Raw genomic sequence first — 23,636 nt, 5'->3', positions numbered from 1 at the left:
TGTTGTTGTTGTTGTTTTTTCCAGTAAATTGAACGGCCGGACAGCGAGGAGGAGTGTCTGGTGTTCAGGTGAGCGAGCGCGTGTTTGTGTGGGTGTACAAAAGATGATAAATTGCAGGTTTTCAAGCTCTCCATGGATCTGGCTTCTTTGAAGGGTGGACCAACAACAAATAAATACCACGCCGACAATTTACCCGCTGACCTGTGCAAATGCAATTATGTGCCACAACACAGCACAAACCTCTCCCTCATGTTTTACCAGAAATAAACAGCTGAAAGCTTCAATTTCTGCTCTGCCATGTTTTGTAAAATAACACGTTGATGCTTTGACAGTCCGGACCTCAGGAAAGTGTCTCCTGTGCCGGACTGTGGTTACAGAGGGGGATTTCTACATTTTCAAGTCCAGTTACAGCTGAATATACGTATATTAATCTGAAATATCCTATTTATAAATGATGAGGCTGACAAATCAACTATTCGGGCTTTTATTAATAATAGAACGTGTACCACAGCACCTTCACAGGATCATCAATAATGGATTTATTACATATATAATAAAAGACATCATCAAGATAGGAAAACTTCAGATTCTGCAGATGTGAGAAAATCCCACTGGGGCTGAATTTCTCCCAAATCCTTTCATAGGAGACGAAAAAAAAATAGAAACCAGTGTCTCATTTACATGTTTGTCATCAGAATATTCAGCATGAATTTGAATTAAGTGTTTAAACGTTAGTAAAGTGAGTGTTGACATGGTCGCAGGTTCTGACAGAGGAGAGGTCAGACAGAAAGCTGTTATGAGTTAAAAACCAGGCTGACATGCTTATGTTAAACATGTGGACATGAAGGAACACACTCCAGAGGTTTCTCTCCATCTCTGGCTGCACTGATGTGTTTTTCGCACTCCGGCTCACTGAAGTCTCCAGAATACTGATGACAACATGGTCGTCTTCACAGTCAGAAGCTGTGAATGTCAAAGCCGTCACCGCCGCGCTGCTGTAATGGCAACCAGTTCCCAAACCCCCTTTCACTTTCCTTCACGTCAGCGCTAAGACCCGGAGAGAGGCGCTGCAAAATACAAATGAGAGAGAGTGGCGTGGCAGCAGGTCGCCGGGTGTCCTCTTCACCGACAGCAGCCGGATCCAAAACCTTCCTGGTTGATTTCAAACTCTGTTCAAACTCTGCTTCACAGTTCTCTACGCAGTTCTCTATCAGCTTTAACTTAGTATATTTATATTAACCTTCTTTGGTAGTACTTATGTATTTAAATATAGAACTGTATTTATCGATAAGCTCCTAATAATCTATACCTTTATATGTAAACTTGATTCTGAGCTTTCTGAAGATGCTGAATTTGAATTTGAGCTTAGATAGTTTTACTTAACTATAATTTTGTTGTTTTGGTCGGTTTTATAGTGTCCAACAGTTTTATTCGACACGTAAATAACATTTTTGCAGTTTTTTCTTTAAACTAATCCTAAAAACAGCAACAGAGTGTTTAAATTCTGCTTTTCCATATATTTTCAGGGTGAAGCTCTTTGGTGAACTCACTTCACAAACCACTGACAACAATTAATTCCACTGAAAAGCACGGTTAAGTATAAAACGATCTGATCTAATTAGGTTTAATTTCCAAGGATGGCAGTGTTCAAAGGAGTGGACGCCGGGATGACCTTGTTTCCTATCATCTGGATCGATCCCGTTTCATCTCGTTGGGTTGACTCCAGTTCCTCGGTGCTGTTTATGAAGGGATCAATAGCACGGAGGGAGCGGTCGGGTGGCTCGCTGCTGCCTGGTGGCTCCTCAGCCGCGGCAGCAGCGGTTCAATAGCTTGTTAGTATGCCTGACAACTTCGTCACCGTCTGAAATGCAAAAGAAGGGACTCTAAATATAAATCCCTCACTTGTTAAGTCGAGTCTGGCGTGAGACTGGCGTCGCAGACGTACAGTACTCTCGGCTGCAAAAATCATTATAACTGAGCGGCACCCGGTCGTATATTCCTCTGGGTAATATGTGCTTTTTAATCTCTCTCAGAGTGTGTGTCACTGATAGATTGTTGGAGGAGATTCACGGTGGGAGCAGAGAGACAGGGAGAGAGAAAGGCTCTGTATCAGCTCGGATAATTATTAATGAAATAACGCAGCTCACCTTTAATTCCCCTCCATCAGCCCGAGTCCTTGTCAGGATTGATGGCTTCACGGCGGCGTGTTTTTACATTCAGCATTTCGTGATCTGGCAAACTCAGGGGATCAATCAGAACCTCGAACGGTACGGCGGGATGCATCCAGGAGGACGGGAGGTGGACGCTCCAGCGCTCCTGCTGCCCGAAGGTCCCTGTGGGTAACAGACCAAAATCCCCTATTTCAGTGTTTTTGCCAGATTGCACAGCATGGCGCTGAGCAAATGTGACACAGTCAAAAGTGAGGCTTCTGAAAATGTCACAATGTCTGAATCTATTTGAAATCATTTCTCCACAGCGGCGCCCTGCTGCGCTGCACACCTCCTGCAGGCCCCGGGAAAAATTAAGCCTTTAAATCCATACTTTTATAAATCTATTTGATACATGACACTCTCACTGTCATTTCTGCTGCGGCTGTTCCGTCAGGAGGTGAGGATGAAAGTGGCCTTTCACGGGGGAACATTCATCGAATTTTCAGGAGGAGACACGAGAGTTGGGGCGCCGCACAAACGTGAAAAACTGAAGGCTGCTTGAGTCTGTTTATTTCCACGTCTTCCTTCAAAGAGGCTGCTGCATAAAACATCCTCTTCCACGGCTAACATCATTTTAAACACAGATTATTGAATATCCCATAATTAGTCATGATGTTCTGGCTCTTCAGTGCTGTTAGTGAAATATTGGAAACAATCCTCCTCATTCAGTTTTTCTAAAGTGAAAAATGAACAGTGACACTTAGGACAGCCTCGTGGTGGTGACGTGAGAGTAAAAACAGTTTGAGGCTTTTCAATTTTCCAGCTACTCTGGAGTCACAGTCCAGAAACATGCATTTTGAGGCTATTTTTCTTTTTGATAATTTATATTCTCAGGGCTTGATTTAAAAAAAAAGGAATACTGGGAACAGATTTCCTACGTCTGAAAAAGTTTTTGCCGTTTTAGGGTTGATTTCTGCTGAAGCCTGAGCTGATTTACAAACACCAGTCGGCCTGAGGAGCTGCTGTTACTGTGGTGAAACGCATTTCCTCAGCTGGCTCACCAGGACTTTTATCTGTGAACTCTAATCCAAGACATTTTCTGTGTTGTACCGAAAATGACATTTTTATTTTGCCCAATTTGACATTTATTTGCTGGAACATTCACTCCATGTTGACTGAAAGCGATAGTTTCCAGCAAATGATTCCTGTTCACAGCCTCACCTGAAAACCTCATTTAAATAAAGCTCCTGTTTGGCATCGTCTCTCCCACAGTGTTAATCTCAGTAAATCACCAGCAAAAGTGCAATTTAATTGTATGGGAATGTGATTTCAAGATGATTATGCAGAATCCAAGCACTAAATTTCAAACACACGTGAATATGTGTTTGCTTGTCTCTGGTTTTGGGTTGTTTTTTTTTTTTTTTTTTTGCTTGAAACACAACTGAGAGAACATGGAGAGTCCAATAGTAATGCGGTCTGCTGAGTTTCCCCCCTCACCTTAGAGTTTATGGCGTGTTTTGCTTAATCACTGCTGGTGCAGCACTTTTCCTGCAGTTACAGGAAAGTCTTGATCTTTTTCATCGTCGGGATGAAGTTCACATGCTCATATTGCTGAAATCCTGCTGTACCTCACGAGCTGAGCTGTCGACACTGTTTTAAGACTGATCCACTCATTCAGTTCAGGCGGAAGATGCTCTTTCACAGGAGGTAAGCAGCTGCTCAAACACATGAAAGAACTCAAGAATTGATCTGTTTTTATATTTCATATGTCATTTTTTGAGCAGCCACAGATAAATTTAATCAGGACAAACTACCAACTGGTGAGAACATGTTAATGCTACTTCCACTCTGACATCTTTCACGTTGTTTTCAGGAGAACCGAGGTAATGAAGTGCTGCTTTTTCAGTAAATAAAAGGTAAGTAATGGCCGCTTGCTGCTGCTCAGATCAGGATGAACGAACCTTCCAGGTAGAGTAGCAGTACTTATTCACTCTGTCCTGGCACTCTAAGCAGTCCGCCCTGCAGCTGAAGGGTACTTGACGCTGACATCTTCTGCTCACTTTTTATTGAGCCAATCCAGCCATGCCAGTCACACTGAATAAATTAACATTAAAGCCGCTTAAGTGGACTTTAAATACTACAGGAAAGGCATTGACGAATGCAGAGCGACACCCACCTATGAATTTGCCTCGTGCGCTCCAGAGGCGCACCGTGCAGTCGGCTGATGAGGTTAGCACCACTTGATCACTGTCAACGATCTGCAGGCTGGACCAGAATGAGGAGGCGAGGAATGAAATGGGAGAAGGCATTTGTGACGGATCACTGTGTTAGTACGTCTGATGGCAGATACACCCCGGGCCGCATCTCACCTCCGCTGATCGTCTCTGAGACCTTATCACACACACACACACACACACACACTCACACACACACTCAGCAGCAACACTCTTTATGTCGGAGCAGAGGGAAGTTTGTGCTGCTGCTGGCACCTCAGACTGTGAATGACTGGATTTACTGAGGATGTAACCACTGAGAATTTAAAGTACTTGACTGAGTTGAGGACACAGCGACCGTTCTGTTAGGCTACACCTCTCAAACCAGCATCAAGCAAAGATTTACAAGAAGAACCCGTCGTCGTATGTCTGAAACAAACATTCTTCCGCTGATCCAGCATCACTGTGAGTCAAACACATTAAAAACTAAACGGAACAAAGTGAATAAGTCCTCTGAACACGGATCTGTTGATGTTGATAACATAAAAACAAACAGCAAATCCACAATATTTAAATGAAAAATATGTGTGTGTGTATATTTGAATTGACCTACCCAGTGACCGTACTGGTGTGGGCCCGCCAGAAGTTTTCAGCTAAATAAGAGTAAAAAGAGAAAACAAACATGTCAAACACTCTGACAAGATTCTGATAAACGTCTCGTCTTCATGTGTTGCTCACCTCTTAGTGGCTTTCTGTCAGAGGTGAAGTTGTCTGTGCTGTAAACGTAAATGTAACCGATTCTGTCAGCAGCGTACAGCAGAGCATTCTGGTCCGCTCGGGCCAGTTTAGTTATCTTCTGCTGGAATTTAGACTGAAACAAAGTTAGAGTCATTATCAGTAACACAGGCAGATAAGTAGCAGTTATTTACAGTCTGCATTAATTAATTAATACAGTCATTATGAGGATTTCATACATGATATTTCTTTTAAATATTTGTCATTATAAAAGCGAAATTCTGCTTGAATACATGTGTCAGGACTTGAACAGTTTAATTTTTTGGGAGAATTTGCTCAGGTGCCCTCATGTTCACCCATTTCCCAAATGTAAAAATCTCTGCTTTGCATTATCTGGCTGTAAGGAAGGTGTCTGCCAGCTCTTAATGCAAAAAAAGAACAAAAAACTGAAGCTAAGCAAATAAACTCTACACTGTAAATGAGCTTTTTACTAATTCAGCACTTTTAGAGACGGGGAAAAGGATTCTCTGATCGCTAAGGGCGGAAAATAAAAACTGTAGCAAAGTGAAATATCTCACTGCTCTGAAGCTGCTCACAAACTTTCCTCCACCAAGCACACTCCAGAGGTTTAAACAACCTTTAAAAGACAAAAAACCCACACAATTAGTGCTTTTCAGAAATTCACCAGGGGAGGTTGAGAAGTGCAATCATGCGCAGTAATTAGCAGAGTTCATCACACCGACCTGCGGACCCAGACGACAGCAGGCCTGGCGTCGAGGAAAACTCCTGCAGGTTTTTTACAAAAATTAGACTTGGGACACTGGTATCCAGATCTGTGAGAAACACAGAAAGCGGTGAATAATCACAGGCGATTTGATCACATTTGGTTCTCGTTTCTGTCCCAGATTCACCGTCACCTTCCACATCCCGACGCTGGGATGAGTGGCGGCTGCCGAAGCGACACTGGACACGTCCAGAAACCACGTTCCACACGATAATCTCCCCGTCGTAGGCGCCAGTGGCCAGGAGAGAGGGCGGACACTGCGCCACACACAGGACGTCCTCCCGATGCCCGTTTCTCTGAAGAGACACGGCATGTGAGCATCACCTCACGCTAAACAACGCCTAACAGACACTCTGCAGCTCAGTGGAACTGCTGGGATTTGTTTAAGTTTATCATTTAGAGCTGCTCACAATGAAGAACCTCCCGTACTGTCCAGCTGTTCTTTTTATGAGTAAATCACGGTAACATGTGCACAACACCTTGCAAACGCCGTCCCAAGCTTTGTTCAGGAAGCACATGTGAACGGAAACAGGTTTTCCCTTCTTTGACTGGCAAATTCCCGGCTTTGCTCAGTGCCGGAGCCAAGATTAGCCTCCAATCTTCAGTTTCCCACTAAACCAGCTCGGGCCCGGAGCCAAAAATAAGGACTGTAAACCGGCTTTAGGGTTTTTTCTTTTGAAGGAGCTTTGTGGAGGCTTCACCTCTGGCTCCCTTCTGGAGCTGGCTCGCCTAAAAACGGCCTCCTGTGGCGTGAAGAAGCAGGTTGCTGCAGTCATGATTGGCAACGTCTGACCAATCAGCATAAAGTAAAGTAACTCAGGTGAGGAGATGAAAAGAGTCTGTGAATCCAGAGCAAGCACGAAGATCAGAAAAGACCAGAAGGGATTTGAGCTTCATTCAGAGCAGAGTGTGAAGATAAGATAGTAAATCTGCAGCAGTCAATGCTCAGAAGATTATTTTATTTTGAGCAGGATACATGTTTAGAGCACGATCGCTGACATTTACGTTGTTGTTGGAGGGAAACAGAGTCAGAAAGTCTTCATTTCACCTCAAATCCATGTAGATGTACCGGTATTTGATTGCAAATCCTCCGCCTTCCCTCCACCTCTGATTCTCTAAGTTTGCACCTGGGAGTTAAATGGAAAATCATTATTGACTTTACTTTTGAGAGGAAAATCAATCTTTCCATTTAGCTCGACAAGGAAGCCAATGAGCACACTGTCAGACTATTTATTTAACCTTATCAACTCCGAAATTAGAAAAGGAGTGTGTGCATCTCCCCGAGAAAGTGATTGTCTTGAAAAGGTCGCCTTCTGGTAACCAAAAACTTCCCGTAAATGAAAAATGACGGAAACCAAAGCAGCCGAGGGGGAATCTGGCTGGAAAATATTTTAAGCCATGTCTGAATGTCAAAGAGTTTTCACTGAAGTCTTGATTTTGCTTAAAATATTCCCGCTGAGTGTGTCGCACATGGATTAGCAGCTGATCTGATGTCAAAGCCCTGAGCAAGCAGACAAGCCAAACATTATTCCCGCCGCTGCACTTCACACTGATCCAGAGTGGTTCATCTCGGTCTTTATGTCTCACTGAACTCAACAAGAAGACCTGCTGCCAACGCGAGCCGCCGTTCACCACCGCCGACCAATCCGGGCCAAGCAGATGGCGGTTTGAACTTATATTGTACTGTATTCAGAGCCAAAGTGGAATATTTAGCTGAATGGGGGTCAAGTTTTTAAAATTTAATGAGATGCAACAAAACACTGACCATCTGGAGGCGCTGAATAAAGACTGGGAGCAAGAAGAGCAGTGCAAATAAAACAACTGACTGATCTTCTGCCTGTAGGCCGTTAATGAAAAACAGTTGCGGAAGAGCCTTCTGTAGATAATCAGAGGGGTCACTTTTCTTCTCTTTCTGCTCCGATAATGGCCTCCGTCGGGGGTGAATACAGCCACCCGCCACAGTGAAAGAGGTCTCCATCCAGTGGATCACACAGCAGAGGTGGGAACCTGTTTTCCACCCTGGAGCTCAACATGAGTCGTGTCCCGCTGCCTCAGAGAGCATGAACGCCACACACAGGTGAAAACGGACAATGAAGCTACCTAATGTTTTTTTTTTCAGACAGTTAAATGAACTCTGGCTTTATCTGTAATACTGAATGAACGTTTAGTTCTTGAAACCTTTGTTTTATTATGCAAATATCTCAACATCAGGCACAGGTGCCGCTGTTGGCCTGCCGCACAATAATGACTGGCACATCAGAAAATATCCTCTCAGTGTGATTTAAAAAGAAATCAGTCATTATCATATTAAATCCCTGCCAATATTATATGATATTATTTTACTATTATATCAAAAATGCCGGTCGTGACAGTAACAAGTCCCCTTTTAGTGTTACAGTCAGACCATATTATTTTGAAACCAGGTCCCCCAGAAATGTTTCCGGATCAGACTTATGTACAGTTTGTGTTCACTGTTAAATACTTTGTAATGAGTATTTGCTCGCAGGGTGAATTGATGTTGAGCCCAGTGGGCACCGGCTGAACATGAGCAGGTTAACGCCGTCAGCATGGCGGCATTAACATTCAGCTCCCGGCGCCCCAACACAATCCGGCAGAGCTGCTGACACTGGAGCGTTGTTCAGCCACACAGGTGGCCGTTCAAAAGAAAACCTCCCACTGTAACTCCCACTGTAACCAGAACTGACTGACGATCACTTCAAATGAACATTACAAAGTAACAGTAAAATAATACTGAATGTGTCTGCAGTGATCGAATCCAGCCTGAGTTTTAAAGCTGTGACATTTCAGAGGACTTTCTGGGCTTTTTGTATCGTAATCCTTAAATCATGTTGTGTGAGCACAAAAGCATGAGCAGGAAATATATCAATAGTGAGATAATCCCGTGAGGTGTGCACACCTCCTCGTGTCCCCGGCTGAATCAATCATAAAGCATCCTCACACTCCAGTAAAAGCTCTGTGGAGCAGAACCTGCCATAAACTACAGCTCTACAGGCAGGTCCGAGCTTCACTGCACCCAAGCTTTGGCTGAAAAAGTCAACGTGAGGACATCAGCCCCGATCCATGCATAATCAGATTACCTGTCACTGATAATTAGACCATATTTCACTACAAAGCCATTAGATTATGTCAAAAATGTGGACAGCTATTGAAGGAAACTATGAATAATTCAAAAAAATTGAGTTTCCCAAACTGAGAGAAATGAAAGAAGAAAGAGGAACGGCGGTGAAACGGGGGAGTCTTGCAGCTTCAGGTAAAAATCTTCCTTCAGGCGATGCTGCGCAGCGGGTCAGAGATCAGGGAAGCTTTGTTACCCACCTCAATGAGCTTTTCAGAAAGTCAGCAAAAATGATTCTCAGGACCTTCTTACAAGAGCAGCGTCCTCTGTGTGTCCGAGCAACACGAACACGAGCCGAGCTCAGTCCTTTACAGACGCAGTGGAGACCGAGGAAGAGCCCCGGACAGCCGCCTCTCTGCATCCCGGCCGCATAAAGCTCAGTTAGACTGCGACGGCTCAGAGCACCGTGCTGTGGTTTACTGTCCTGCTAACACACTGCTGATATAAAAAGATGAGACGTGAGCCAAAAGGCGCCCGGCAGTTCATTTTAAATACAGAAGAGGGGAAAGTATTCTGTTCATTTAGTTAAGTAAAAGTATAGCAGCTCCAGTCTGTTGGAGCACTTCATCCTGCAGACAGAGTTATAAACAAAGAGATCAATGTGATCCCAAAGGACAGAGAGGAAAAAGCACTCAGGAGACCTCAGGATGGTTGTTCCCAACGTTTTGAAGGGACTTTACCTTCTCTGAGGTCATCAAAATTAGATTTAAACATTTAAAATGAAGCCATTCACAGCACCTTTCACAACATTTGCTCATTTAGAACTTATGTCTGCAACAGTTATGACTTTTCCTAGTTGTTTCATTCCTGCTTCTTCTCATCGTCAGTGGACACACATGTTTATTTAGAGCATCTTCCTCCCACTAATCTCAGTTGATCCACTCATGCTGTGTAAGTGACTTTTGCTGTGAGAGAGGTAAATGCTGCTAAGCTAACTCCTCATTATGGTGAAAGAAACGGGCAGAAACACGTCAACTCTCTAAGCAAAAGTAAAGAAGAAATGAGGTTCTTTAGAGATGGAACGGCTTCTGGAGTACAAATGAACAGAAGAACCAGAGGTGAAACTTTGAGATTTTTTTTCTTCTTTCCTGAGTGAGAAAGGGTTTCTCTGAAACCCATGCTGCGAAGCTAAAGCAGCAAGCCAGTTTTCGGAGGGAAAACGTGTGGAATGGAGGGAAGTGGGACGACCTGAAGCGACACGTTCAGTGGAAAAGTCATTTGAATGCTACTGGAATTCAACGAAAAACGAAGGCACAAGATGGGATTTGGGGATTGGTACATTATTACAGGAGAGCACAAAAGAACGAGCTGTCACACAGAAAGAAATTCTGTGTGTGTGTGTGTGTGTGTGTGTGTGTGTGTGTGTGTGTGTGTGTACAGACACATGAAAAGTCAATGGCAGCATTCGGTGTTAGGACTGGAGGTATTGAATTGCACAGGTCAGCGATACTGATTAATTGTAGGATAATTTTCCTCATAGTCCTGTTAAAAAATAGGAATTAAACCCTCTATTTATTGTTTTATAAAGAAAAACACCAATTATATATTGTTACTATTTAATGAGACAGTGAAAAACTCAGTCTACAGCTGTTGTATTTATGACTCTAAATCTGTATTGCTGTGAGAACAGATGTGTGTATTTTCCTGTTTGTCATTTATAGGTTTTATGTGTGCAATATGATCCAAATAGTGCAAGATGCAGAGTAGCTCAGCTGATTTTTTTTTAAAAAAGAAGGCAACAGTTTTTAACAAAAGTCATTGTAAACTGATTCGCAGGCTATTAATATAATTGCAGAGCGAGAGCATTCCTGAGACTGATGTGCTTTTGATCAAGCATCGAGCTCCTGTCAGACGGGCGCTCTTCGTCTTTGTGTCCCTCTCAGCGCAGAAAGCTGCTGGTTTTTAATGAAAGAATAACGACTGAGTCCACCCAGTGTTTCTGTGGTCGTCAGCTACGGCGAACAAAACAAATCCCACACAGTCTCAGCGGCCGCACTTCAGCTGCTTTGCCTTTTAAACCAGAGTTAAACTCCATTTGTGAGTTTTCTCTTAATAATCACCACATCGTCTTGCCAGGAGGGAAGCGGCCTCTGGACATGGTGGAGATCCTCCGGTACGTCCTGAGGAAATGCAGCAAAAACAGCCCTCACATATGCGCGGCCTTCCCTCAGTTGTCTGCCTTGATAATCAATTTCAAAACAGATAACATGCGGCGTCGGGCTGCTTCTTTTTCCTATTTCAATCTGACTTCAGCTGGCGACAACAATATCCGGATGCAAATGGGACAGAATATGATGGAAGGGGGCAGAAATTGGAGGGATAATTTGAAAGGGATTTCTCAAACACGGGCGGCAAAATAATACCTTGAATTCAGTCATTTCCTTTGTACTCACTGAGTAAATGTCAATCCTCCGGCTCCTCCCGACAGACATCACAAAGCTGCAGACACAAATTGCACGAGCTCAGCGTGGATTCAGATTTATTCTGAGCCAACAACACTTGCCAAATATCACATCGCAACTCACCACTTCCTCTGAACTTTCAGAAAGGCGCAGTCGCACACCTCATGGCTTTCACCATCTGCAGCAAGAAAAAACTAAAAGTCTGTCGTTTTTCCATGTTTAATTGAAAATTTGTGATTCCTAACTTTTTTTTTTATTCATTTCGAGAAATGAATTGCAGTACGGACCTCTTTTTAATGTCTTCAAGCACAGACCGTTGTTAGAGTTCCAGATCTTCAAGCATCCGTCTGTTCCTCCTGTGATGAGTCTGCAGACACACACACACACACACACACACACACACACACACACACACACACACACACACACACACACACACACACACACGAACGCCATATTGCACTGAGCAGTTGCAGCCAGTACAGTTCTACTTTTTCCCTAGACAATTTATTCTTTTCAATCTACATTTGTTTCCAAAACAAATGCTTCCTTCATAGTTTACCGCGCTTTGAACGTAGATATAATATGCAGAGCAGATTAAAGGGAGGTTTTCTATTGGAAAAGCAGTGAAACGCCCACCGGTTGCACGGAGTACCTTTTCAGGCCAATGACTGTCAGTGCATGTTTAACAAAAGCACTTGGATGACAATTCAACTCATGTAACAATAGCACTTGAGAACAAATTCCAAGCATTTATTCCACCCCGGGCTAAATACGTTACATAACTGTGAAGAGGAGTCCTTTTATTGAACTACTTCATGTTTCACTGAGCGCTTCGACATAAACCCAGAGTTGGAAATAATGAGTTGTAAAGACATTTAAGGCTGTAATTCATCTACTTTTTGAGGTGACACCTTAATAACTGATGGCTTTTGTGAAATTAGTCTCACGGTTACATTCACTGAAGCTTCATTCGGCTCATTGCTTTGGTTTTACTTTGGAAAACGGCGTCGGTTGTAACCAGACGACGAGCCACTGGAGTACACCACCAGCACATTAATCTTAAACCGGCTCTGTCCTGTAAAGATGGATGGATGGATCTAAAATACCTCCTCCCTTTGGGGTCAAAGGTCACACATGTGATGGGGGCCAGGTCCTTGGAGCCACCGAACTCAAACACCTGACGCCCAGAGTCAAAATCCCACACTTTCACCACCTAAAACCAGAAAACCGTTGGAGCTAATTAACCAGCTCGTAAGTTTTATGTCTCATGTGATACTGATGCACCTGTTTTTACACAGATTGGACTCATTTCTGCGGGAAGCGTTGTGCTGATTGTCATTTTTGCAGTATACTCACCGAGCCCTCGGTGCAGCTGACGACCTGACGAAACTCCTGACTGAAGCCGCAGCACGTTACAGCCTCATTATGAGAGACAGTCAGACGGCTGTGAAGCCGTGGACTGACAGGCAGAAAGGATAAATAAAGGGAGATTAAAATGAAGGAGCTGTAAGCCAACCACGGCAGACAGTAAATCTTAAAAATCTCCAAGACTTTAAAGTGAAAGTGGGGCAAAAAATCCCTGAACAGGAAATTTTCTGAATCATAGGCTGTCTATTTTTTTTTTTTTTTTTTTTTTAAATCTCACAAGCATCGCCCTTAAATTAGTTCATATTTATTCAAAATATGCTCCTTGTGTGTTTGATTTCAAGCCAACCTCAACTTGAGGGCGAGCACCGCCATGTCGTCTGCTGACACGTAAAGGGACTTCACGGCGGCGGAGTAGCGGCACGCAGATATTTCACCGTGGATCCCGCTCGCTTTGGGCTCCGCTGTAAACAGGCAGCACTGATCCTCAACGTCCCAAATCTGAAATGAGACGACATTAAAGGCAAAGGAGGAAAAAAAAAATCCAAATTCTTCCTTACCAAGTAGCAGAAACACTTATTCAGTGCTGTGTTATAATACTGGACTGTTTTTACCAAAAAAAAAAAAAAATCCTTGAGCATTCCTCTGCACCAAAACCGATCACCCCTCGATGTTTTTACTTTATCCTAAAATTTGACTACATTTCTATTATCTCTGATGGTTTCTTTTAACATCTGCACTTTTAACTTTTCAATTTACCCAAAACATCCTGAGCATTCTCCAACTTTGCAGTGTTATATTCAATTAATCCAGACTTATTTGAGGGGTGTGCAATTGAAAAGTTTCTGAGCGAAGTGATTTTGATCAGATGTGATGCCACAAGTTCATATTTCTAAGTTGAAAACATCAAAGATTGTGAGACGTGCCAGGTTTTCTATGCTTATATTAGGTTTTGTGATTCAAAGGTGTAATTTCCCTGTTAAAATGCAGTGATGGAGCAAACATTTAACTGTCATTTTTTTCCTCATTCACGACAAGTCAGGACTGATAAAATGTTAATAAAACAAAATGTAATACTATGCAAATGATTAAAAACCATTTGTTCAATTGCATATAAACATTCTCCAACATTAGATAAATGTATGTTCATTTTGAGTCTGGCTTAAGCCCTGTATTTCAAAAAAAGTTATAATGGAGAAATACAGCTCCCATCTAATTAATTCAACACTGGATTGGCTATAAAAGGTATAAAAGGTGAGGCCCAGTGAGGCTGATAGCTACACATATAAAAATAAGGAGGGGGTCACCCACCGTCCAGTAATTGGGCTCATACTGAACCTACAGCACCACAGCACCTACTGAAGAGAGAAGCGCTGCAGTTGGTGCATCGCGTTCAAACTATGCTGGATCACTTGAAAACCACATTTCAGATTAGGAAGTGATGAGCGTTGATAAATCGTACTCATATAAACGTAAAGAATAATGAAGGAGTCGTGAATCACTTTCACTGTGTTGTCTATGGAGACAGAGAAGATCCGACTGTCCTCTGAGGAGATGGAGAGGAAGAGGATGGGAGCACAGTGGCCTTTCAAAATGCCAGTCGCTTTCCTATAAAAACGAAAAAAAAGGAGAAGAATCAGGATGTAGTGAAAGAGGCTTTTTAATTCAGCGGGACGTGATATAAAGAAAAAACTGGCTGAACTCCGGTTCCTCACCCAGAGAAATGTGGGTTCCACAGGCGTATGAGCTTGTCCATGCCTCCAGTGACCAGCAAGCCGTGTTTCTGACAAACGTCAAAGGTCCTGACCCCTTTGAACACGCTGAAGACCTTCTGATCACATGACGGCCGGACCTGCGGCGTCCAGCTGAGCTGGATCTTTTTGGATTTGCCTTCGTAGCAGGCCTCTCTGATCTCGATCAGCTGCTGTTCGGCGTCCGTTAGAGGCAGCAGGCAGCCTCCAGAAAGAAAAAAAACCAAAATGTAGTTCATTACCGGAGGAGGCGTGCGGGCATCGATCAAAACATGGTTTTCAGAGCAACGGTAAGTCATTATCAGAATAAATGACCGGAGCTGGCAAGTGGACATGCCCACGTACGCGGTGATCACGCACACACATGCTGGCATTGATTGGTGAATTTGTGATCGATGAGTCATCGTGAGTCATTCCTCACGGCTCCACAACGCCGCCGCCTAATGCTCCACAGCCACACTGTAAAGTGACGGGAGTTGATGCTTTTCTACCTCCATTCTGAGGGATGACTCATTCTTTTGTTTCATTAAAAACCAAGTTAGCCTGGAAAACTGAGCCTCTACTTCTATATTAACATAACCTATTAAGCCTTTCATTTCATTTGTTACATACATGTGTGAGAAACAGAAGATCCGAACTGTAGCAGGTTGTTGAAACATGGATTTCGGTGTTTGGTAAGTAGTTGGTGTTGAGTTTAACACGTGTAAAAATGGCTGGTTAGATACATGATCCTGCTTATTTTCTGGGTTATTTACTGAAAATAATACATCTCACAAACAGGACTATTTCGCTGAGGGTTTTTTAAGCTTTAGACACTGTTTAAACAAGCATGACCAGCTGGTTTGCTTTTGATCACCAGGGAGTGAGTTTAACTGAGCTCTGAGCCCAAATGGGCACAAAAAAATATATAGAATCGGACACATTGATAGAGGGAAGGGAATTATCACATATATTGGAAAATAAATCTGGATTTGAAAAGATTTCATACGTTTTCCAAACAAAAGTCAGTTGAGGAAATTATTCTATATTTATGTATCCTCAATGAAAGAATATGACCATTCCATCCTGATATAAAGCAAACTGGATAAAAAATGTGAAAAACACTTTTATTTCCAAACAATGCAGCCTGACAGTCGGAGGAATCCTCTTGTGAAGTATTAAAGTCCAGATTCCAACAGAGCACAACTCAGCTCATTAGTCATGATGCAAATAAACAAAGCAAAACACAAAGCCACAGAGAAACCTGACATTACCTATAACGACCGAAGAAGATTCTTCATTGGACGAGGAAACAACGGCCTGAAGACTGTGAACGTATTTCACCTGAATTCAGAGAGAAGGGTTTGTGTTTCAGACTTAATAATTCAAAATGTCACGACTTTGAACAGTGTCTGTTTTAAGTTGTCACTTCCCTGAGCTTTAATCTCGTCTCTCTCTGGGGGGATTGTACATAAATGTAAAATGTCACCTGAGTCACCCAGTCATGATGAACCTTCCACCGGATAAATGTCACGTTGGGAGACAGCACTGCGTTCTCCATGGCTATGCTGGGCATGTTGTCAATCCTGGGCAGTTTATTCCATAATCTATAGAAACAGAGAAGGGGATGTGCAGTCACGTTTGATCCTGATGGCGCTTCTATCAAACACACAGCCTCACATACACACAAATGAACGCTGCATATCACTTCTAGGACTGGCAGGAGCGGCCATGTGGCCATGCTTCGCTCCTGAGGATAATACTGCCGGAGACATGCCGTGAGTTAAACTCTGATTCATTCTGAACACAGGGAAAGATTCAGCTGAAGATGGAGCATAACGAGATGCAATACTCCGGATGAAGGACACACCAATCAGCCAGAATATCACCGGCTTGGGTCGGTTGATATTTTGCAGCCAAAACATCCACTAACCTCTGCAGGACAACGCTGTGATTGGATTGTCACTCCATCACAACTGCGCTCTTTTCAGCGTCACTCAGATCCTTCAAATTGCCAATTTTCAACTCGTAGCTTGATTAAACTTGAGAACAGAATCCTCACTTGGTTCCTAATTCACCGGAGCCCCCATCAGTGTTACTCACATCACCTGTCAGTGTTCGTTCTGTCATGGCCTGAATGTTTTTATTAAAACCGACTGATTTTGTGCTGGAAATCAACAACATCTGCAGAAAGCAGAGATGCTACCCTCAGAAAACCCCCACATGATGCCCTCCTGGCCTCGAATCTCTGCCCATGAAAATCACCAACAGAAGGAGTGACAAGAGTGACTCAGGCATTTCAAAAAAATGACAATATAGCCAATGAAACACAGAAAACAAGGCTCCCAGTCCAAGTAAACTAGCTTTTAGCAATAACAGGTGCTATAAGGAGACCACACATTGTCTCAGCATCGTCTTCAACGTTCTATTGCAGATTACAGATGAAACATGAGCGTGTACGAGGAGCAGCAGCCTGTTGCAGATATGAATCAACAGCTGAGGATGATCGTCCAAAAATAAACCTTGACCTTTACAAAGAGAAACTAGAGAAAGAAAATAATGGTTTTCATCTTGCTCAGTTATTGTCTGGATGAAAACCAAAGATTTGATATGGACTTAATCTTTTACAAGAATATGCATTTAATAAAGCTCCTGTGTAACAATCTCACAGTTATTGTAAAAAATCAGCTTTATTAGGCCTTTTTTTTAGAATGAAATTGCTGTTATTTGGCTCAAACATCACTTGAATACATTGTAAATGTATTTCACTCCAAGAAAACAGTCTTTGAAGTTCTTCAGTCCTCCAAAACATGCTTTAGGAGGGAAACAAACCAAACAGAAAAAGAAACATCCTGAGATCTAATTGGCTGTTAACGGTTGTTTCCTTCAGCACCGGCGCAGAGATTTCTCCAGTAACACAAAATCAAAGTCTAATATCAGTTTAAAGAACCACCAGACTGTTACTGTACAGAATGTACTGATGTGTAATAGCTTTATGGTGTCTTACTAAGTTTTCTAATCCTAAGTGAATTACATTAAACAAAATAAAGCCAAGTGTTACAGATATGTAGGAAGGTAATATTACCTGAGGGTCTCTCCGACAGAGGAAATTAAAATGATGGCCACACATCCCTGCAACACAAACATGGAAATTAACCTCGCTTTATATTTTTCCTCTGTTTTTTTTTTGTAACTATGTCAGGTCTGAACCACAAAACGTACTTCGGCGTCTCCGTACAGGACACAGCATCTGTCGGGGCCCGTGTAGCTGCCGGCAGAAACATTTTCCCACCGTTATTGGGGGATTTTAAAGCTGATGCGAACAAGCTGTTTCGCTGCTCACCTGTAGCTTAATGTCAGAGGTATTGTGTCGAGGGCATTGATCTGACAATAAGGGTCCAAAGTGGAAAGCTCATAAAGCTGGATCTCTCTGTCTCTGCAAGATAACGAGGACACATTGTGAAACCTGCAGTTTAATTGAGCAATCGCTGCCCCGAATGGGTAATCCTCTGGGCTTCTTAACATTTCTCTTTACCCGGTTCCAATCATCAGCCTGTTGCACTCGGTCATCACGGTGAAATCACTCGCCCACTTTGACTTTCGATTTGCCGGTCCTTCGTTCTGTCAATATAAACACAGCCATATTTCATGAGCGCACTCTTTAAACGAAAGTGAAGAAAGTGCGAAGTAATGAAACGGGCCTGTGTGCACGTTAGCGTCCTTATCGATCTTTTATTGTGATAAATTCACAACTCGCTCTGCTTTCTGAATCAGAGGTGTTGTTGTAAAGACACTAGAAAAGCAAATCACTATAAACAGAGCAGAATAAACATCTCTGAATACATTAAATTCCCATCTCTCTTTCTCTTTCTCTGAGGAAATTAGTTTGTTTTTTTGTTTTTTGGGGCTGTAAATCTTTTGAGCCATTAGGCTTAAGTGCACTAAGGAAGTTCTGAAAGGGAAACAAACGCCAGTATTCTGCTGTTTTACACACAAACACATTTTGATATTTCTGCAATCAGGAAAAATACGCAATCAACCTGATGGAAACTCACTGAGCTCTCAATTTAGTTTTTATTTCACGTTAGAAAATGAAGAGCTTTCCTGGAACTTTCTCTATTTTTTAAGTAAGAAAGTTGCTTTACTTTACTTGTTTCTCTGATAACATCGAATTCTTTGTAGATGAACTCCAGCGCTTAGAGTCTCATTAGATATGTATCTCTTGCTAGTTGTGTGTGCTAAATATCAAACTTAAGCCTTTTATTAACTAACTGGTGAGGCTAGCAAACACACAAATCCATTCACACCCATTAGGTTGTTAAAACTTGGAGTATGAACTTTTTGGGACAAAATCTTCATGAAAAGAATAAATACAAAAAAACAACAACAAAAAAAAAACAATAAGGACAAAACTATTAAACATATCTTTAAGACAGAGATGTAAAACGAAGTCAACTTATGAGCAATGGATAGAAATCTGAACTGTAAAAGGTGGGACTCCAATAGCAGCTTCTTCTGTCAGAAATTCAAACAAAAAGGCATAAGTCATGTGTACCCGATGGTCCCCCATCAGATCAGTGGCAAGAAGACTCACTAAATCAGTGATCATATTTCTTTTCTTCACTTAACTACTGGTAGCGTGTTGAAGATAGCTAAACCATGCTGAGGTTGTCTTGATAAGAAAATCATATGGTTGATGTGTCCTCTGCTTTCTCGTTGTGAATTCTGGAAGCTGGAAGAACTGAGTACAGGAGTTGATGTTGAGTTCATGAAGCAGGGAACTCACACAGTTACCAGCTGAGATCGCCACATTTCGCAGGTGGGAGAATTTGTATGACAGCAAAAGCAAACGGCTGATAAACTGGTCGTGTGAAAGTCTATAGAGATGACAAACAACTTCATCATCAACCACAGAAGCCAACACACTGATGGAAAGATGCTGAGAACAGAAATATGGCCAACAGATTTTTTTTTTACCAGCACACAAATTAATTATTTTTTGCAATTCTTAATTTTGACTTTAAAAGAGTCATGACATCTTGAAACAGCCTGTTTGTTAAAATGGTGAAATGCATTCAAACTAAAACGGATGCATGCTCACACAATCATTTTTTTCCTTACTCTTTTTTTTAATTCTACATTTGTTTCTTAGTGTTTGACACAGAAACCATTCATTTTCTCTTCTTATTGCACTATTAACAGCTCCTCTGTTCAGATGTGACTGATCTGTTCCATATTTTCAGCCTTCTCTGCCACAGAGGTCAAACATTTTGATAGAACCTTCAGAAATATGACAGCTGTCTCCAGACTCCTCCACATGTGGTCCAAGGCATCGAACGCACCGGAGTGTTTATGGGTCAGCAAACATACAAACATGTGCTTGGTCCTCTGGGGCTTCAGCAGAGGACTCCAAAGGCAAACAAAGCCGTCTTCTCTCAGCGTTACGGCGCTGCCGTCATGGGAGGAGTGGATGTTGACGATGGGAATGCCATGACCCGAGGCGTTCGTCGTGGCTGGCAGAATAAAGGCCACTTCTCTCTGGCGCCTTTTGATTTCCTCCCTTTCTTTATACTCCTGCAGCATGTGAGTGCAGAACTCCGCCTGCAACACGTTTCTGAGTGTTAGAAGCAGTGATGCTCCGATTCATCACAGTTTTAGCAACACATGCAGGATCACTGTTACTCTGAAATTAAAAAAGCAAACCTTGAAAAAGGCTTAACCATTACAAATGTATAGAGAAGTCAGGTTTTTCTGCTTTAAAAACATGGAAGCAATAACATTTCAAAGAAAATGATGATAAAATTCGGTCTGTGAGTTTAAGTGATTGCTCATCCTTGAGTCTGGACAAGACAAATGTGTGAGTGTGCGTTGCACTCAGCACTGGAGTGTCTGAAACAGCCCAAATTACTGAGTTTAGGTCAGTTCCAGTTAACCTTGCACCACAAATCCTCCAGTTATAAAAATAACATTACTGCATTTCACGGTGGTCTGAGTATTTCATATAGCAGATTCCCAGAGCGCACGCACACACACACACACAAGAGAATGCTACAGCAAAGGCAACGAACAAAAAGGCTGGATGCCCAATATGAAACAAATATGAATCTCATCTCACCCATGAAATCCGCCCCTGGCCTGAATAATCAATCTTCTTAAATAATCCTTGAATCTGTGCATTGCTCTGTGAAATCGGAAGAACAGAAGAAGAAGCAACAAAGACAGTTCTTATGAATTAATCAGGTAATTGCAACAGCTTGTCCTTGATGGGACAAAAAGTGAGACGCTGATGAGACGGAGATCATGGAATCAGAGTGAAAGCTGCGAAAAGAAATGTTGAGCTGTCTTACTGTGTTCGGGAAACCCAAACACTTCTTCACTATACGTCCAAATTCCTTCACATCAATGCATTTCAAGCCAGCCGTCTCAAATTCCTTTATGAAGAAAAATACAGTCAAATCACAGAAAGGAGTAAAGTGAACTGTCAGGCTGTCTTTTAAAGACGAAACTCACACGGTACCTGGAATGAATCCTTCAGTTTCTGGAGATTCTCCAGGGAAATCTTCTCATCAATCTCATTGTGGAAGGTTGAAACATTGGAGAGTCAACATGGTTATCAGAATCCATCAGCACAAGGCACATCAAAACAGTCACAATTAAATTCCTCCCATTTTTTTTCTGGAAGTCCACTCAAATCCACTCACCAGGCAGTTCATACAGTCTGAGTGCTAGAAACACAAATGGTTGTTGGGAGAGGAGACGTTAACGGTGTTGGAGTCTCACAGGGAACTTTGCATTAAGACACACACATAACGAGGGCCTCACAGCTCACTGCTAATGAGCATTAATAGTGACCACCTCAGACATGTCTCTGAGCCGCGTGGCCCGGTTCAGATGACAGGCCGTGCTCTTTATGTTCACGGCCTCTTTTTTCAATTTTTCCACGGTTTCCTAGCAACTGGTCCCGAATCCATGAGGCTCTTTGATCCATCATTAATAAATAACGGGGATAAACAGGATAATTCCTGGAGGATGTAACTGGAGGCGAGGCTTCCCCGAGGTATCCGCTGAATTGGGGAGATAATTGTTTAATCAGTCAGAATGATGGAAGCACCGAGAACTGTGCACGTAACCTCGACTGTTTCCAAATCCCTTTATTAGAGATGCATAACTTTGAACTCCTGAGCCTGTTCCGCCTAATCTGCGGTGGCACACTCCTCATTACATTAAGCAGGAGACTGTGACTGACGTCTGAAACTGAGGCTCGCAGACTGGAGCCGCTGCATTTGCACCAGCCTCCTGCATCATTCCATCATCCCTGTCAGCTTGAAAGCTTGAATTTGAATGTACCGGGGACCTTTCAATAGTTGGCTCAGCAACTGTGTTTGTTTTACTTTGGCCTGAAACATGGCCGTCCGCAGGCTGCGGGATGGATTGTCCTGCCCGCTGCACTGTCAGCCTGCAAGTAAATTGATCATCAAGTTGATTTAAAATGGCATTTTTGGCATTAGCTCCCATTCATTCTGCTGCTGGTGAGATATGCCTCAGCTGCAGCTGAGTTAAAGCACTTTGGGAAGAAGGGGTCTGTCAGCCGGCAGCTCTGCGGCTCTCTAGTGACATCTGCAGGCCGAACGTGGGAATTATGTAAATGACAGGCCCAGGGAGGGAGGTAAAATTCACAGCAATTAAGCATCCAGATGTTGCATGGAGAGATGGAGAGCTGCTCTGTGATTTACTCCTCTATCATCACATTTGCAGAGGGACGGTGAGGAGGGTACCTCGAGGCTGCGTGCTGAATCGATGAAGTGCTGCTGCTGTCTCATGATGTGAAGATCGTCTCCCAGGCTGACTGAGTGTCTTCCCCTCTTCTGTTTCAGGAGTTCTCGCAGCAGCCACTCAGGCCGCCTCTCTTTGTTGTCTTCACCGACATCCAGTCGCCGGCTCGGCGCCGAGGAGTCGTCTGCTTTCACCCTCTGACATCCCGACACTCGCGGCTCTTTGATCCGCTCCCTTCGTCCATCCAGTTTCAGAGAGGATGCTAGGAAGATGTGACAAGTCCTGAAACTCAAATACATGCCTGGTTCTTTGGTACAAGCAGGAAAGTTCCTGCCATTGGAGACAAAAGCATAATTTTGTGTGTAAAATCAGTATAAATGCTTTAAGTTTTTCGAAATTACATCCTTTCCTCAGGACAACCGTGTTCCTGCATCCACCTACGGATGAGGATAAACACTTTTTATCTTCTGCTCAAAGCACTTCAGAAGGAATGAGGAATGGCCCCTCCTATGCAAAAGTATCATCACATCCAGGAGGTTGTGAAGGCGAAGTGGATTTGAATAGTTCTTTATTATTTACAGTAAACATTTGACAAATCAGTGAAGCCATTCACCTGTGCAGGTATAGGGCTGTAATCGCTTACATTTCACATCGCCTAGTGTTTAAAAGTCTGTCCAGAAGCAGTTATTTCTTGTCATTTAATTGAATTAATGAGTTTTTTAAGTATAGGGTCACCCCTGTTACAGGCTCATGAAGCATCAGTGCAGTTCTCACATGATAATCTGGGGAATGTGATTGTGATTCCCAGGTGACCTGACTTCCTGCATTACAGGCTAATTACTGTGTGCTGCTGCCTACAGACGGCAGCTCAGGCACCATGACAACGGCAAAGCGGTTTGTGAAGAAGACAGAGGAACACATGACACCCGCTAGACAATGCAAGGACCAAACTTTTCAGCACATTAGCTCTAAAAAAGACACTCAACATCTCTGCTATAAAACTGTATGAAATTGGCAAATGAAGCAGAAAAACGTTTAACAAAAACATGTAGTTTTAACAGACTAAGACGTGCAAAACAGCAGCAAACTACCTGGTCACATGCTGGGTTTCTAATCTTCCCGGCGCTGAAGAAGAGCGGACCCTTTTGCAGAGCGGCATCACTTAGTTGCTCGTGTTGTGTGAAAAGCAGACCTCGGCGCCGAACATTTCCTCAGTGAGAAACTCCAAACACGCAGTAATCAGACAGATGTCACACTCGTCTACCTGACACTCTCTCTAGCATTACACCTGAGCGGAGCAGGTGGCCCTGCGGTAACCAAGAAACCAAGACTAACAGCGAGACTA

At 42.9% G+C, this 23,636-nt stretch overlaps 1 protein-coding gene across 1 annotated transcript; it reads right to left on the bottom strand.

The window, feature by feature from the left end:
- Positions 1-2,152: 2,152 nt before the first annotated feature.
- Positions 2,153-23,450, bottom strand: wdr95 (WD40 repeat domain 95). The gene is made up of 29 exons (XM_030108707.1): positions 23,383-23,450; positions 22,444-22,553; positions 21,220-21,243; positions 21,036-21,118; positions 20,866-20,949; positions 20,634-20,699; positions 19,889-20,119; positions 18,054-18,139; positions 17,862-17,954; positions 17,741-17,786; positions 17,604-17,650; positions 16,008-16,125; positions 15,793-15,862; positions 14,504-14,744; positions 14,291-14,396; positions 13,138-13,289; positions 12,780-12,882; positions 12,530-12,636; positions 11,708-11,787; positions 11,544-11,598; positions 11,412-11,457; positions 11,079-11,138; positions 6,016-6,178; positions 5,842-5,931; positions 5,677-5,735; positions 5,102-5,234; positions 4,977-5,016; positions 4,327-4,415; positions 2,153-2,333 (listed from the first exon to the last, which is right to left on the bottom strand). Exons 1-29 carry the CDS (start codon positions 23,448-23,450, stop codon positions 2,164-2,166), a joined length of 2,820 nt encoding a protein of 939 aa, XP_029964567.1. The 3' UTR covers positions 2,153-2,163.
- Positions 23,451-23,636: the final 186 nt, after the last annotated feature.

This window comes from Salarias fasciatus, chromosome 14 (assembly GCF_902148845.1).
Source record: "Salarias fasciatus chromosome 14, fSalaFa1.1, whole genome shotgun sequence".
In the NCBI taxonomy this organism is placed as follows: Eukaryota; Metazoa; Chordata; class Actinopteri; order Blenniiformes; family Blenniidae; genus Salarias; species Salarias fasciatus.
This window is presented reverse-complemented; position numbering and strand designations above follow the sequence as displayed.

Excerpts from the sequence above, each read along its gene's own strand:
- wdr95 (XM_030108707.1), bottom strand. The coding sequence starts at position 23,450 with ATGCCGCTCTGCAAAAGGGTCCGCTCTTCTTCAGCGCCGGGAAGATTA. Across the intron at positions 12,883-13,137 it reads GTGCTCGCCCTCAAGTTGAG|TCCACGGCTTCACAGCCGTC; the intron begins GTTGGCTTGAAA and ends TCTGCCTGTCAG. Across the intron at positions 5,932-6,015 it reads CCAGCGTCGGGATGTGGAAG|ATCTGGATACCAGTGTCCCA; the intron begins GTGACGGTGAAT and ends TGTTTCTCACAG.